At 45.5% G+C, this 15637-nt stretch overlaps 1 protein-coding gene across 1 annotated transcript in view; it reads right to left on the bottom strand.

Moving 5' to 3' along the window:
- Positions 1-2716: 2716 nt before the first annotated feature.
- LOC118938866 (CCR4-NOT transcription complex subunit 4-like) overlaps positions 2717-15637 on the bottom strand; it is a 51730-nt gene continuing 38809 nt past the window's right edge. Inside the window, exon 12 of the mRNA XM_036945437.1 lies at positions 2717-3595. Within this exon, the coding sequence (XP_036801332.1) occupies positions 3261-3595 (335 nt within the window). The 3' untranslated portion in view covers positions 2717-3260. The remainder of the gene's footprint in view (positions 3596-15637) is intronic.

The following is a 15637-nucleotide window of genomic DNA, read 5'->3' as shown; positions in this document are numbered from 1 at the left end:
ACCCGTAGAGTAAACTAACCTGTAGAGTAAACTAACCCGTAGAGTAAACTAACCTGTAAACTAACCTGTAAAGTAAACTAACCTGTAAAGTAAACTAACCTGTAAACTAACCCGCAGAGTAAACTAACCTGTAAACTAACCTGTAAAGTAAACTAACCTGTAAACTAACCCGTAGAGTAAACTAACCTGTAAACTAACCTGTAAAGTAAACTAACCTGTAAACTAACCCGTAAACTAACCCGTAGAGTAAACTAACCTGTAAACTAACCCGTAGAGTAAACTAACCTGTAAACTAACCTGTAAAGTAAACTAACCTGTAAACTAACCCGTAAACTAACCCGTAGAGTAAACTAACCTGTAAACTAACCCGTAGAGTAAACTAACCTGTAAACTAACCCGTAGAGTAAACTAACCCGTAGAGTAAGACGCTAAGCAGTATTTTGTTGAGTCTCTCCATGTCCTTTTCTAGCTTTGATCTGGACAAATTGCTGCCAGGCACAAAGTTATATTTTTGGCCCATGAATTTTTCAAAAAGTAAAAAATAGAAATGTCAAAAAGTTTTAAGAAAAAGTTTATTTTCATTAGTTTATCATACTAATGATCGCTCCTGAGGTACTGCATCTCAGTTCATCACTACAGTACCTGGTTCGAATCCAGGCTGAATCACATCCGGCCGTGATTAGGAGTCCCACAGGGCGGTTCACAAATGGCCCAGCGTCGTCCGGGTTTGGTCCGGGGTCCACCGTCATTGTAAATAAGAATTTGTTCTTAACTGGCATTGCCTTGTGAAATAACACTACCGTCATAAAAATGCCATGAATTGTAACCACTGATAAATGGACATAAATCCATCATTTAAAAACCAATTTAATAACGAATGTAACAAACTGGACTATATTTAGGACCTTAATTTGAAGAGATTGTGATTGGGTCTGAATACAGTAGCAAATGTTGAGACACACCTCCTCATTCAAGGGTTGACAGAATGACAAAGCTGTCATCAAGACCACAAAAAAGTGGCTACTTTGAAAAAGAAATCTGAAATATAAAATATATTTTGATTTGTTTAACACTGTTTTGGTTACGACATGATTCCACATGTGTTATTTCATAGTTTTGATGTCTTCAGTATTATTTCACAATGTAGAAAATAGTAAAAATAAAGAAAACCTCGTGAATGAGTAGGTGTGTCTAAAGGTTTGACTGGTACTGTGCTTGGCAGGGTAGATTCTGTGTTTCTAACTGCCATTCCCCGACAGACTCACCACACAACAACTCTGGTTCCTCATCTTCAGAAGCATCAGCGGTCACCAAACGGTGTGTGGTTATCCTTAGACCTATTTTCTTACTTATACATAGGGCTTAGTTGACGTGTCGTCCAATTTTTTTTTATTCTAGATGACATTTTCTCCTGAAAAAAATTGCATTTGAGTATTTTTGACAGATAGATGGTTTAATTCACAATCTGTTATGTATAAATCCAGTCGTGGAGTGTCCTAACAAAATTAAATCGGCTAAATATTTGTGACTTTAAACCCAGTGTCCAAAATAATGTATTCGCGTGATATGCAAATATGTGCATAAAAATTTAAAAAATGAAATATCACCTCATTTGCATATCTCAACATAATATTTCCAGGGGGGGTAAATTAAACAAAACGTATTATATTTGTGTCCACGTTCAACCGGTAAAAGTTGATTGTGATGTGATTAAGGGTGTGGTGCCTGACCTTCCATAGAACAAATGGAAGAACTGCCCACCGGATCAAAGGAAGTTCCAAAGAGGAAGTGTGACGAAGCCCGAGATTTGATCTGCGAATCAGAAGCGTACGTCTCGGGGTCTGGCAGGAAGCTGCGTATAAACAAAACGGGAGGTGAGGGACGCACCCAAAACCTATGTAGGACACCGCTTTAGACCAGAGCCCCATGGGGTCCTAGGGAGTAGTGAACTATACAGGTAACAGGGTCCCCCGTTTGAGATAGATCTGATTCGTAGCTTCGAAGTGACTCGTTTCATTTCAGTCAACCAAACAACTCACGACTGTCGCATCCATCCTTTCAAACATGGTTTTATTTCTCCCTACGTTCAGTTATATTTGTGATAAAACACAATGTTTTAATATCTGGATCATTCGCCAATATCTCGGTTTTGACAACTTCAAATGCTCCTCTTTAGCTCGCCGTCAAATCCCGATGGTGCCGTCCCTAATGCTGCCATAGCAACCTGGGAACATCTGGTAACTGTTATCGGTCACGATGTGGTTGGACAGACAGAGACAGGTAGACAGACAGACAGACAGAGAGAGACACAGACACAAACAGACAGACAGAGAGACAGAGCCAGGTAGACAGACAGAGAGACAGGTAGACAGACAGAGACAGACAGAGCCAGACAGAGAGCCAAGTAGACAGACAGAGACAAGTAGACAGACAGAGACAGACAGAGCCAGGTAGACAGACAGAGACAGGTAGACAGACAGAGACAGACAGAGCCAGGTAGATAGACAGAGACAGGTAGACAGACAGAGACAGACAGAGCCAGGTAGACAGACAGACAGAGCCAGGTAGACAGACAGACAGAGCCAGGTAGACAGACAGACAGAGCCAGGTAGACAGACAGAGCCAGGTAGACAGACAGACTGAGCCAGGTAGACAGACAGACTGAGCCAGGTAGACAGACAGACTGAGCCAGGTAGACAGACAGACTGAGGCAGGTAGACAGACAGACTGAGGCAGGTAGACAGACAGACTGAGGCAGGTAGACAGACAGACTGAGGCAGGTAGACAGACTGAGGCAGGTAGACAGACTGGGGCAGGTAGACAGACTGGTGCAGGTAGACAGACTGGGGCAGGTAGACAGACTGAGACAGACAGAGCCAGGTAGACAGACAGAGGCAGGGCCAGGTAGACAGACAGAGGCAGGGCCAGGTACAGACAGAGGCAGGGCCAGGTACAGACAGACAGAGGAAGGGCCAGGTAGACAGACAGAGGAAGGGCCAGGTAGACAGACAGAGGCAGGGCCAGGTAGACAGACAGAGGCAGGGCCAGTAGACAGTGTAGCAGGATAGTAGTTTGCCTCTATAGACCAACTGAAACAACCCAACCAAGATGGAACACAGGATCATAAAACCAGCTCACCAGGAAGAACAACATCTCTTAATGTTTTTTTTGTTTGTTAATTACATCCGATTTAGTTTAATTTATGTTTCTGTGGGGGATTTAAAGACGGGAATCAGAAGTCCACTTCACAGCATCGCCCCCTAGTGGCGGTCCATGCCGGCGCTCTGTAGCAGCTCTGTGGGCGTCTGAGCCGGGGATCTGAAAGCAGTCTGGAAGCCTGGAGGTGGGGAGTGGAAGTGGCCGACTGGGTGGGGGTTGTGAGAGGCTGTGGATGGGGGTGGGAAGGGGGCCCAGCTGGGTCTGTGGTGAGGACGGACCTGGCCGCTGTGTGAGTTGGGCTGCTGGGGGTTCGGGTTCACAGTGGAGCTGGGGATAGACGGAGCATCCATCTCTGTAAGGGCCTGAAGGGACTTGAGCCAGTGGGGAGGGTTGTCATCCTGGGAGTCAAAACTGTTGCCTGCTGACGATGGGAAACCTGGAGAGAGAGAGAGAGACAGAGAGAGAGAGAGAGAGAGAGAGAGACAGGAGAGAGAGAGAGAGAGAGAGAGAGACAGGAGAGAGAGAGAGACAGAGAGAGAGAGAGACAGACAGACAGAGAGAGAGAGAGACAGAGAGACAGGAGAGAGAGAGACAGAGAGACAGGAGAGAGAGAGACAGGAGAGAGACAGAGAGAGAGAGACAGAGAGACAGGAGAGAGAGAGAGAGAGAGAGAGAGAGAGAGAGAAGAGTTAATGAGAACCACAGTACAGAACAAGCCTGAAGTCCAACTGACAAAACTCAGGGTGGAGAAAGAACTCCTAGACTGATGTCAGCACTGACAGACCCAGGATCCACATCACTAACCAGGCTGCCTCCCCCCGACAGGACAGCTACAGATAGGAGAGCTGGGCCTGGCTGGCTGACGAGAGAGCTTGCTATTAAAACCACACAGAGACAGACAGCCACAATGATTGGCCACCATTACATGATTAGCCGTTAGAGAGAGGAGAAATCCTCTGTGTAGAGGACCTGTCTGTCTGGAGTCATGACCTACTAATACGACAAAAATCCTTTAGGCCTAACAGCTAGCGTTAGCCACTTCCTGTCTGGGAAGATCTGCTGAGTTATTATAGTTACCCTATTCCCCATATAGAACACTACTATAGACCAGGGCCCCATATAGAACACCACTATAGACCAGGGCTCTATATAGAACACTACTATAGACCGGGGCCCTATATAGAACACTACTATAGACCGGGGCCCTATATAGAACACTACTATAGACCAGGGCCCTATATAGAACACTACTATAGACCAGGGCCCTATTTAGAACACTACTATAGACCAGGGCCCTATTTAGAACACTACTATAGACCAGGGCCCTATATAGAACACCACTATAGACCAGGGCTCTATATAGAACACTACTATAGACCGGGGCCCTATATAGAACACTACTATAGACCGGGGCCCTATATAGAACACTACTATAGACCAGGGCCCTATATAGAACACTACTATAGACCAGGGCCCTATTTAGAACACTACTATAGACCAGGGCCCTATATAGAACACTACTATAGACCAGGGCCCTATATAGAACACTACTATAGACCAGGGCCCTATATCGAACACCACTATAGACCAGGGCCCTATATAGAACACTACTATAGACCAGGGCCCTATATAGAACACCACTATAGACCAGGGCCCTATATAGAACACTACTATAGACCAGGGCCCTATATAGAACACTACTATAGACCGGGCCCTATATAGAACACTACTATAGACCAGGGCCCTATATAGAACACTACTATAGACCGGGCCCTATATAGAACACTACTATAGACCAGGGCCCTATATAGAACACTACTATAGACCGGGGCCCTATATAGAACACTACTATAGACCGGGGCCCTATATAGAACACTACTATAGACCAGGGCTCAGAGGGAATAGGGTGCCATTTGGACCACGATAACCGTTTCTTAGATTGATGAGGTCTTCTGCCCGCTGGTGATTGAACGTCATCTTAAAAGGAAGAAAATTGATTGGATGGGACCCTAGACGGAGTGCATTGATTGGTCGATGTCCAATTGGCAATAACCCTGTTTTACTGCCATTGATTCAGCATTGTTTCCAGGCTGTTATGGACTACAGGGGTGAAGAGAACAGCCCTATTGGACAATCTACTTCCCATAGTATTTTACTGAGACCGTTGGGTTGATACTAGAGCAGACAGACATTATGGTAGTATAGGGGGAGCTTCAGAGCTCCACTATCCTCAGTCAGAAGATATAGTTCTCTGATAATGTCTGTGAATTTATGCACTTCGGGAATAGACATTCTAAACAGAACAGTATCTGACAGTGGGGAGGTTTGGATGGAAGGAAGGAGGGAACAGTATCTGACAGTAGGGAGGATTGGATGGAAGGAAGGAGGGAACAGTATCTGACAGTGGGGAGGTTTAGATGGATGGAAGGAGGGAACAGTATCTGACAGTAGGGAGGATTGGATGGAAGGAAGGAACAGTATCTGACAGTAGGGAGGATTGCATGGAAGGAGGGAACAGTATCTGACAGTAGGGAGGATTGGATGGAAGGAAGGAACAGTATCTGACAGTAGGGAGGATTGGATGGAAGGAAGGAACAGTATCTGACAGTAGGGAGGATTGGATGGAAGGAAGGAACAGTATCTGACAGTAGGGAGGATTGGATGGAAGGAACAGTATCTGACAGTAGGGAGGATTGGATGGAAGGAAGGAGGGAACAGTATCTGACAGTGGGGAGGATGAGATGTTTCACAATCTCAGACAGTCTCACACAGTCACAGTCTCTCACAGTCTCTCACAGTCTCTCACAGTCTCACACAGTCACTCACAGTCACTCACAGTCACTCACAGTCACTCACATTCACAGTCTCTCACAGTCACAGTCTTTCACAGTCTCTCACATTCAGTCTCTCACAGTCTCTCACAATCTCTCACAGTCACAGTCTCTCACAGCCTCCCAGTCTCCCACAGTCTCTCACATTCACAGTCTCTCACAGTCTCTCACATTCACAGTCTCTCACATTCACAGTCTCTCAGTCTCACATAGTCACAGTCTCCCACAGCCTCTCACAGTCTCACACAGTCACAGTCTCTCACAACCTCCCACAGTCTCCCACAGCCTCTCACAGCCTCTCACAGCCTCTCCACAATACATATTATGGATCCCAGCAATATACTGGGATTATGTGTCCGAATTCATTTAATCCCAGATTACATGTAGACTAGTGGTTGTTTCTGACAAAACCCAAATCCTGGGCCTGCCAAGCAAGCATCTGCCAAGCAAGGCTTGACTACCCTGCCCAAAACACAGGGCATTCGACAAGTATTCCAGACAGACTTTTTCACACATTTTGTTATTTTATTTTTACCTTTATTTAACCAGGCAAGTCAGTTAAGAACAAATTCTTATTTTCAATGACGGCCTAGGAACAGTGCCTGTTCAGGGGCAGAACGACAGAACGACAGATTTGTACCTTGTCAGCTCGGGGGTTTGAACTTGCAACCTTCCGGTTACTAGTCCAACACCCTAACCACTAGGCTACCCTGCCGCCCCATGTTATGTTACAGCCTTATTCTAAAATGGATTAAATAAAACATTTTTCTCATCAATCTACAGACAATACCCAATAATGACATCACAATACCCAATAATGACATCACAATACCCCATAATGACATCACAATACCCCATAATAACATCACAATACCCCATAATGACATCACAATACCCCATAATGACATCACAATACCCCATAATGACATCACAATACCCCATAATGACATCACAATACCCCATAATGACAAAGCGAACAGGATTTATTCGGGAGGTGTTTGCAAATTAATAAAAATAAAATAAAAAATTATTTGCTTAAGGATTCAGACCCTTTGCTATGAGACTTGAAATTGAGTTCAGGTGCATCCTGTTTCCATTGATCATCCTTGAGATGTTTCTACAACTTGGAGTCCACCTGTGGTAAATTCAATTGACCGGCCAAACTGAGCAATCAGGGGAGAAGGGAACGATGGTCACTCTGACAGAGCTCCAGAGTTCCTCTGTGGAGATCGGAGAAACTTCCGGAAAGACAACCACCCCTGCAGCACTTCACCAATCAAGCATTTATGGTAGAGTGGCCAGACGGAAGCCACTCCTCAGTAAAAAGCACATAACTGCCCACATAGACTTGAACCAGAGAGCCAGACAGGCCATCTCAGGGAACCAGAGAGCCAGACAGGCCATCTCAGGGAACCAGAGAGCCAGACAGGCCATCTCAGGGAACCAGAGAGCCAGACAGGCCATCTCAGGGAACCAGAGAGCCAGACAGGCCATCTCAGGGAACCAGAGAGCCAGACAGGCCATCTCAGGGAACCAGAGAGCCAGACAGGCCATCTCAGGGAACCAGAGAGCCAGACAGGCCATCTCAGGGAACCAGAGAGCCAGACAGGCCATCTCAGGGAACCAGAGAGCCAGACAGGCCCTCTCAGGGAACCAGAGAGCCAGACAGGCCCTCTCAGGGAACCAGAGAGCCAGACAGGCCATCTCAGGGAACCAGAGAGCCAGACAGGCCATCTCAGGGAACCAGAGAGCCAGACAGGCCATCTCAGGGAACCAGAGAGCCAGACAGGCCATCTCAGGGAACCAGAGAGCCAGACAGGCCATCTCAGGGAACCAGAGAGCCAGACAGGCCATCTCAGGGAACCAGAGAACCAGACAGGCCATCTCAGGGAACCAGAGAACCAGACAGGCCATCTCAGGGAACCAGAACCAGACAGGCCACTCAGGGAACCAGCGAACCAGACAGGCCATCTCAGGGAACCAGACAGGCCACTCAGGGAACCAGCGAACCAGACAGGCCATCTCAGGGAACCAGAGAACCAGACAGGCCATCTCAGGGAACCAGAGAACCAGACAGGCCATCTCAGGGAACCAGAGAACCAGACAGGCCAGCTCAGGGAACCAGAGAACCAGACAGGCCATCTCAGGGAACACCTCAGAGCGAAACTAGGCAGACATCATCCCGGAGAAGAACGCCAAGAAGGTGTCATTGAACTCTCTGTCTGCAGCAAACACAACACAGAGGAGAGTGTGAGAACTGACCATTAGAAACATTCATCGAACTGAATCATAATGCTGTTGTAAGATGGGCTGGGGGCTTTGGGGAGTTGGGAGGGAGGGAGGGTAGTAATGTCTGCCAAAAAGCTCAGTGGCTCGCTGTGAACTATGACTTGATAGTCAGAGCACACGCAACATACAACACAACACACAACAACGAGAGGCTGTCAGTTTAAAAGCACCTGCTTTCAAAATGGAGACTGTTGGAGGGATGGAGGATGGGCTGTACAGTTGTCTGCAGTGCACAATGATCTAGCTTCATCTCAGTGCCTGGATCTGGTATATTCACCTCAGTGTCTGGATGTGGTATATTCATCTCAGTGTGGTATATTCACCTCAGTGTCTGGATGTGGTATATTCATCTCAGTGTGGTATATTCATCTCAGTGTCTGGATGTGGTATATTCATCTCAGTGTGGTATATTCATCTCAGTATCTGGATGTGGTATATTCATCTCAGTGTCTGGATGTGGTATATTCATCTCAGTGTCTGGATGTGGTATATTCATCTCAGTATCTGGATGTGGTATATTCATCTCAGTGTCTGGATGTGGTATATTCATCTCAGTATCTGGATGTGGTATATTCATCTCAGTGTCTGGATGTGGTATATTCATCTCAGTGTGGTATATTCATCTCAGTGTCTGGATGTGGTATATTCATCTCAGTATCTGGATGTGGTATATTCATCTCAGTATCTGGATGTGGTATATTCATCTCAGTGTCTGGATGTGGTATATTCATCTCAGTGTCTGGATGTGGTATATTCATCTCAGTGTCTGGATGTGGTATATTCATCTCAGTATCTGGATGTGGTATATTCATCTCAGTATCTGGATGTGGTATATTCATCTCAGTATCTGGATGTGGTATATTCATCTCAGTATCTGGATGTGGTATATTCATCTCAGTGTCTGGATGTGGTATATTAATCTCAGTATCTGGATGTGGTATATTCATCTCAGTGTCTGGATGTGGTATATTCATCTCAGTGTGGTATATTCATCTCAGTGTCTGGATGTGGTATATTCATCTCAGTATCTGGATGTGGTATATTCATCTCAGTATCTGGATGTGGTATATTCATCTCAGTATCTGGATGTGGTATATTCATCTCAGTGTCTGGATGTGGTATATTAATCTCAATGTCTGGATGTGGTATATTCATCTCAGTGTGGTATATTCACCTCAGAATCTGGATGTGGTATATTCATCTCAGTATCTGGATGTGGTATATTCATCTCAGTGTCTGGATGTGGTATATTCATCTCAGTGTCTGGATGTGGTATATTCATCTCAGTGTGGTATATTCATCTCAGTGTCTGGATGTGGTATATTCATCTCAGTGTCTGGATGTGGTATATTCATCTCAGTGTGGTATATTCATCTCAGTGTCTGGATGTGGTATATTCATCTCAGTGTCTGGATGTGGTATATTCATCTCAGTGTCTGGATGTGGTATATTCATCTCAGTGTGGCATATTCATCTCAGTGTCTGGATGTGGTATATTCATCTCAGTGTGGTATATTCATCTCAGTGTCTGGATGTGGTATATTCATATCAGTGTCTGGATGTGGTATATTCATCTCAGTGTGGTATATTAATCTCAGTGTCTGGATGTGGTATATTCATCTCAGTGTCTGGATGTGGTATATTCATCTCAGTGTGGTATATTAATCTCAGTGTCTGGATGTGGTATATTCATCTCAGTGTGGTATATTAATCTCAGTGTCTGGATGTGGTATATTCATCTCAGTGTCTGGATGTGGTATATTCATCTCAGTGTGGCATATTCATCTCAGTGTCTGGATGTGGTATATTCATCTCAGTGTCTGGATGTGGTATATTCATCTCAGTGTGGCATATTCATCTCAGTGTCTGGATGTGGTATATTCATCTCAGTGTCTGGATGTGGTATATTCATCTCAGTGTGGTATATTCATCTCAGTGTCTGGATGTGGTATATTCATCTCAGTGTGGTATATTCATCTCAGTGTCTGGATGTGGTATATTCATCTCAGTGTCTGGATGTGGTATATTCATCTCAGTGTGGTATATTAATCTCAGTGTCTGGATGTGGTATATTCATCTCAGTGTGGTATATTAATCTCAGTGTCTGGATGTGGTATATTCATCTCAGTGTGGTATATTAATCTCAGTGTCTGGATGTGGTACATTCATCTCAGTGTCTGGATGTGGTATATTCATCTCAGTGTGGTATATTCATCTCAGTGTCTGGATGTGGTATATTCATCTCAGTGTGGTATATTAATCTCAGTGTCTGGATGTGGTACATTCATCTCAGTATCTGGATGTGGTATATTCATCTCAGTGTCTGGATGTGGTATATTCATCTCAGTGTCTGGATGTGGTATATTCACCTCAGTGTGGTATATTCATCTCAGTGTCTGGATGTGGTATATTCATCTCAGTATCTGGATGTGGTATATTCATCTCAGTGTCTGGATGTGGTATATTCATCTCAGTATCTGGATGTGGTATATTCATCTCAGTGTCTGGATGTGGTATATTCATCTCAGTGTCTGGATGTGGTATATTCATCTCAGTATCTGGATGTGGTATATTCATCTCAGTGTCTGGATGTGGTATATTCATCTCAGTGTGGTATATTCATCTCAGTGTCTGGATGTGGTATATTCATCTCAGTATCTGGATGTGGTATATTCATCTCAGTGTGGTATATTCATCTCAGTGTCTGGATGTGGTATATTCATCTCAGTGTCTGGATGTGGTATATTCATCTCAGTGTGGTATATTCATCTCAGTGTCTGGATGTGGTATATTCATCTCAGTGTCTGGATGTGGTATATTCATCTCAGTGTGGTATATTCATCTCAGTGTCTGGATGTGGTATATTCATCTCAGTGTGGTATATTCATCTCAGTGTCTGGATGTGGTATATTCACCTCAGTATCTGGATGTGGTATATTCACCTCAGTGTCTGGATGTGGTATATTCATCTCAGTGTGGTATATTCATCTCAGTGTCTGGATGTGGTATATTCATCTCAGTGTCTGGATGTGGTATATTCATCTCAGTGTGGTATATTCATCTCAGTGTCTGGATGTGGTATATTCACCTCAGTATCTGGATGTGGCATATTCATCTCAGTGTCTGGATGTGGTATATTCATCTCAGTGTCTGGATGTGGTATATTCATCTCAGTGTGGTATATTAATCTCAGTGTCTGGATGTGGTATATTCATCTCAGTGTCTGGATGTGGTATATTCATCTCAGTGTGGTATATTCATCTCAGTGTCTGGATGTGGTATATTCACCTCAGTATCTGGATGTGGTATATTCATCTCAGTATCTGGATGTGGTATATTCACTTCAGTATCTGGATGTGGTATATTAATCTCAGTGTCTGGATGTGGTATATTCATCTCAGTATCTGGATGTGGTATATTCATCTCAGTGTCTGGATGTGGTATATTCATCTCAGTGTGGTATATTCATCTCAGTGTCTGGATGTGGTATATTCATCTCAGTATCTGGATGTGGTATATTCATCTCAGTGTCTGGATGTGGTATAATCATCTCAGTGTGGTATATTCATCTCAGTGTCTGGATGTGGTATATTCATCTCAGTGTGGTATATTCATCTCAGTGTCTGGATGTGGTATATTCATCTCAGTGTGGTATATTCATCTCAGTGTCTGGATGTGGTATATTCATCTCAGTGTGGTATATTCATCTCAGTGTCTGGATGTGGTATATTCACCTCAGTATCTGGATGTGGTATATTCATCTCAGTATCTGGATGTGGTATATTCACTTCAGTATCTGGATGTGGTATATTAATCTCAGTGTCTGGATGTGGTATATTCATCTCAGTGTGGTATATTAATCTCAGTGTCTGGATGTGGTATATTCATCTCAGTATCTGGATGTGGTATATTCATCTCAGTGTCTGGATGTGGTATATTCATCTCAGTGTGGTATATTCATCTCAGTGTCTGGATGTGGTATATTCATCTCAGTGTCTGGATGTGGTATATTCATCTCAGTGTGGTATATTCATCTCAGTGTCTGGATGTGGTATATTCACCTCAGTATCTGTATGTGGTATATTCATCTCAGTGTCTGGATGTGGTATATTCATCTCAGTGTGGTATATTCACCTCAGTGTGGTGCGGAGGAGAGCCGAGGAGGGGAGGAGCTGCTGAGGTAAACGGAAAAGCGAAGAGGAGCCCGACACTTACTTGTCAGCCTCACAGGATGAATGACCCAGAACCAGGGCTGACCCCAAACGGCCTGGTCACAAGTTGTTCTACACTATATAGGGGGGGGGGGGGGGGGGGGGGGGGGGGTGTTGAACTGGCCAATGACAGTTGACATTGTTTATTCTGGGCAGCCCATCCAGAGAGCAGAGGTGTGTCAGCAACAGCCAAACAAAGAGCTGACGGGACGAATGAGGAGCGAGAGTGGAGGTGGCTCTGATAAACTTGTTTGTTTCTGTTCTTCACACAGGAAGAGGTCGTTCAGGTCAGAGGCCATGGTCTGATTCCTATACTGGTCAGACAGATCTGACTCGTCCTGGGGAGGATTACGTTGTCGGTCAGTCAGAGAGAAAGATGGATTGTAAAATGTTTTGCAGTCAATGTAGGAGCTCAACTACCTAACCATAGGCATTTAGATTATTTGATCAATTTGCTATATTATTATTATAATTATATAATTATTATTACACATTATTTCAAAGCTATGTAGCCAAACAGTGATGCAAAATCTGTACATATGACCCTGGAATTAACATCCTGTGACATCTTCTATACTGTTGGCTGACTGGGTGAGTCTGTTCTGTTCTGATGGTCATTCCAGCCACTACACTACACTAGGGTAATCATGTGCTGCCACCCAGTGGTTCTCTCGCTCATGTATTACCTATTACTTACCCACAATGCAATGCAATTCAATGACCTCATGGGATTGTTTGTGGACAAAAAAACACACAAAAAAGAGAGCTGCAGGGTTGGGTTTTTCCCCCAGTCATAACTACCACTGGCAGCTGTTCCCAGTCATATCTACCACTGGCAGCTGTTCCCAGTCATAACTACCACTGGCAGCTGTTCCCAGTCATAACTACCACTGACAGCTGTTCCCAGTCATAACTACCACTGGCAGCTGTTCCCAGTCATAACTACCACTGACAGCTGTTCCCAGTCATAACTACCACTGGCAGCTGTTCCCAGTCATAACTACCACTGGCAGCTGTTCCCAGTCATAACTACCACTGGCAGCTGTTCCCAGTCATAACTACCACTGGCAGCTGTTCCCAGTCATATCTACCACTGGCAGCTGTTCCCAGTCATAACTACCACTGGCAGCTGTTCCCAGTCATAACTACCACTGGCAGCTGTTCCCAGTCATAACTACCACTGGCAGCTGTTCCCAGTCATAACTACCACTGGCAGCTGTTCCCAGTCATAACTACCACTGGCAGCTGTTCCCAGTCATAACTACCACTGGCAGCTGTTCCCAGTCATATCTACCACTGGCAGCTGTTCCCAGTCATAACTACCACTGACATCTGTTCCCAGTCATATCTACCACTGGCAGCTGTTCCCAGTCATATCTACCACTGGCAGCTGTTCCCAGTCATAACTACCACTGGCAGCTGTTCCCAGTCATAACTACCACTGGCAGCTGTTCCCAGTCATAACTACCACTGGCAGCTGTTCCCAGTCATATCTACCACTGGCAGCTGTTCCCAGTCATAACTACCACTGACAGCTGTTCCCAGTCATAACTACCACTGGCAGCTGTTCCCAGTCATATCTACCACTGGCAGCTGTTCCCAGTCATAACTACCACTGACAGCTGTTCCCAGTCATATCTACCACTGGCAGCTGTTCCCAGTCATAACTACCACTGGCAGCTGTTCCCAGTCATAACTACCACTGGCAGCTGTTCCCAGTCATAACTACCACTGGCAGCTGTTCCCAGTCATATCTACCACTGGCAGCTGTTCCCAGTCATATCTACCACTGACAGCTGTCCCCAGTCATAACTACCACTGGCAGCTGTTCCCAGTCATAACTACCACTGGCAGCTGTTCCCAGTCATAACTACCACTGACAGCTGTTCCCAGTCATAACTACCACTGGCAGCTGTTCCCAGTCATAACTACCACTGGCAGCTGTTCCCAGTCATAACTACCACTGGCAGCTGTTCCCAGTCATATCTACCACTGGCAGCTGTTCCCAGTCATAACTACCACTGGCAGCTGTTCCCAGTCATAACTACCACTGGCAGCTGTTCCCAGTCATAACTACCACTGGCAGCTGTTCCCAGTCATAACTACCACTGGCAGCTGTTCCCAGTCATAACTACCACTGACAGCTGTTCCCCAGTCATAACTACCACTGGCAGCTGTTCCCAGTCATAACTACCACTGGCAGCTGTTCCCAGTCATAACTACCACTGGCAGCTGTTCCCAGTCATAACTACCACTGGCAGCTGTTCCCAGTCATAACTACCACTGGCAGCTGTTCCCAGTCATAACTACCACTGACAGCTGTTCCCCAGTCATAACTACCACTGGCAGCTGTTCCCAGTCATAACTACCACTGGCAGCTGTTCCCAGTCATAACTACCACTGGCAGCTGTTCCCAGTCATAACTACCACTGGCAGCTGTTCCCAGTCATAACTACCACTGGCAGCTGTTCCCAGTCATATCTACCACTGGCAGCTGTTCCCAGTCATAACTACCACTGGCAGCTGTTCCCAGTCATATCTACCACTGACAGCTGTTCCCAGTCATATCTACCACTGGCAGCTGTTCCCAGTCATAACTACCACTGGCAATTGTTCCCAGTCATATCTACCACTGGCAGCTGTTCCCAGTCATAACTACCACTGGCAGCTGTTCCCAGTCATATCTACCACTGGCAGCTGTTCCCAGTCATAACTACCACTGGCAGCTGTTCCCAGTCATAACTACCACTGGCAGCTGTTCCCAGTCATAACTACCACTGGCAGCTGTTCCCAGTCATATCTACCACTGGCAGCTGTTCCCAGTCATAACTACCACTGGCAGCTGTTCCCAGTCATAACTACCACTGGCAGCTGTTCCCAGTCATAACTACCACTGGCAGCTGTTCCCAGTCATAACTACCACTGGCAGCTGTTCCCAGTCATAACTACCACTGGCAGCTGTTCCCAGTCATAACTACCACTGGCAGCTGTTCCCAGTCATAACTACCACTGGCAGCTGTTCCCAGTCATAACTACCACTGGCAGCTGTTCCCAGTCATAACTACCACTGGCAGCTGTCCCCAGTCATAACTACCACTGGCAGCTGTTCCCCAGTCATAACTACCACTGGCAGCTGTTCCCCAGTCA

This window comes from Oncorhynchus mykiss, chromosome 15 (genome assembly GCF_013265735.2).
Source record: "Oncorhynchus mykiss isolate Arlee chromosome 15, USDA_OmykA_1.1, whole genome shotgun sequence".
Classification (NCBI taxonomy): domain Eukaryota; kingdom Metazoa; phylum Chordata; class Actinopteri; order Salmoniformes; family Salmonidae; genus Oncorhynchus; species Oncorhynchus mykiss.
This window is presented reverse-complemented; position numbering and strand designations above follow the sequence as displayed.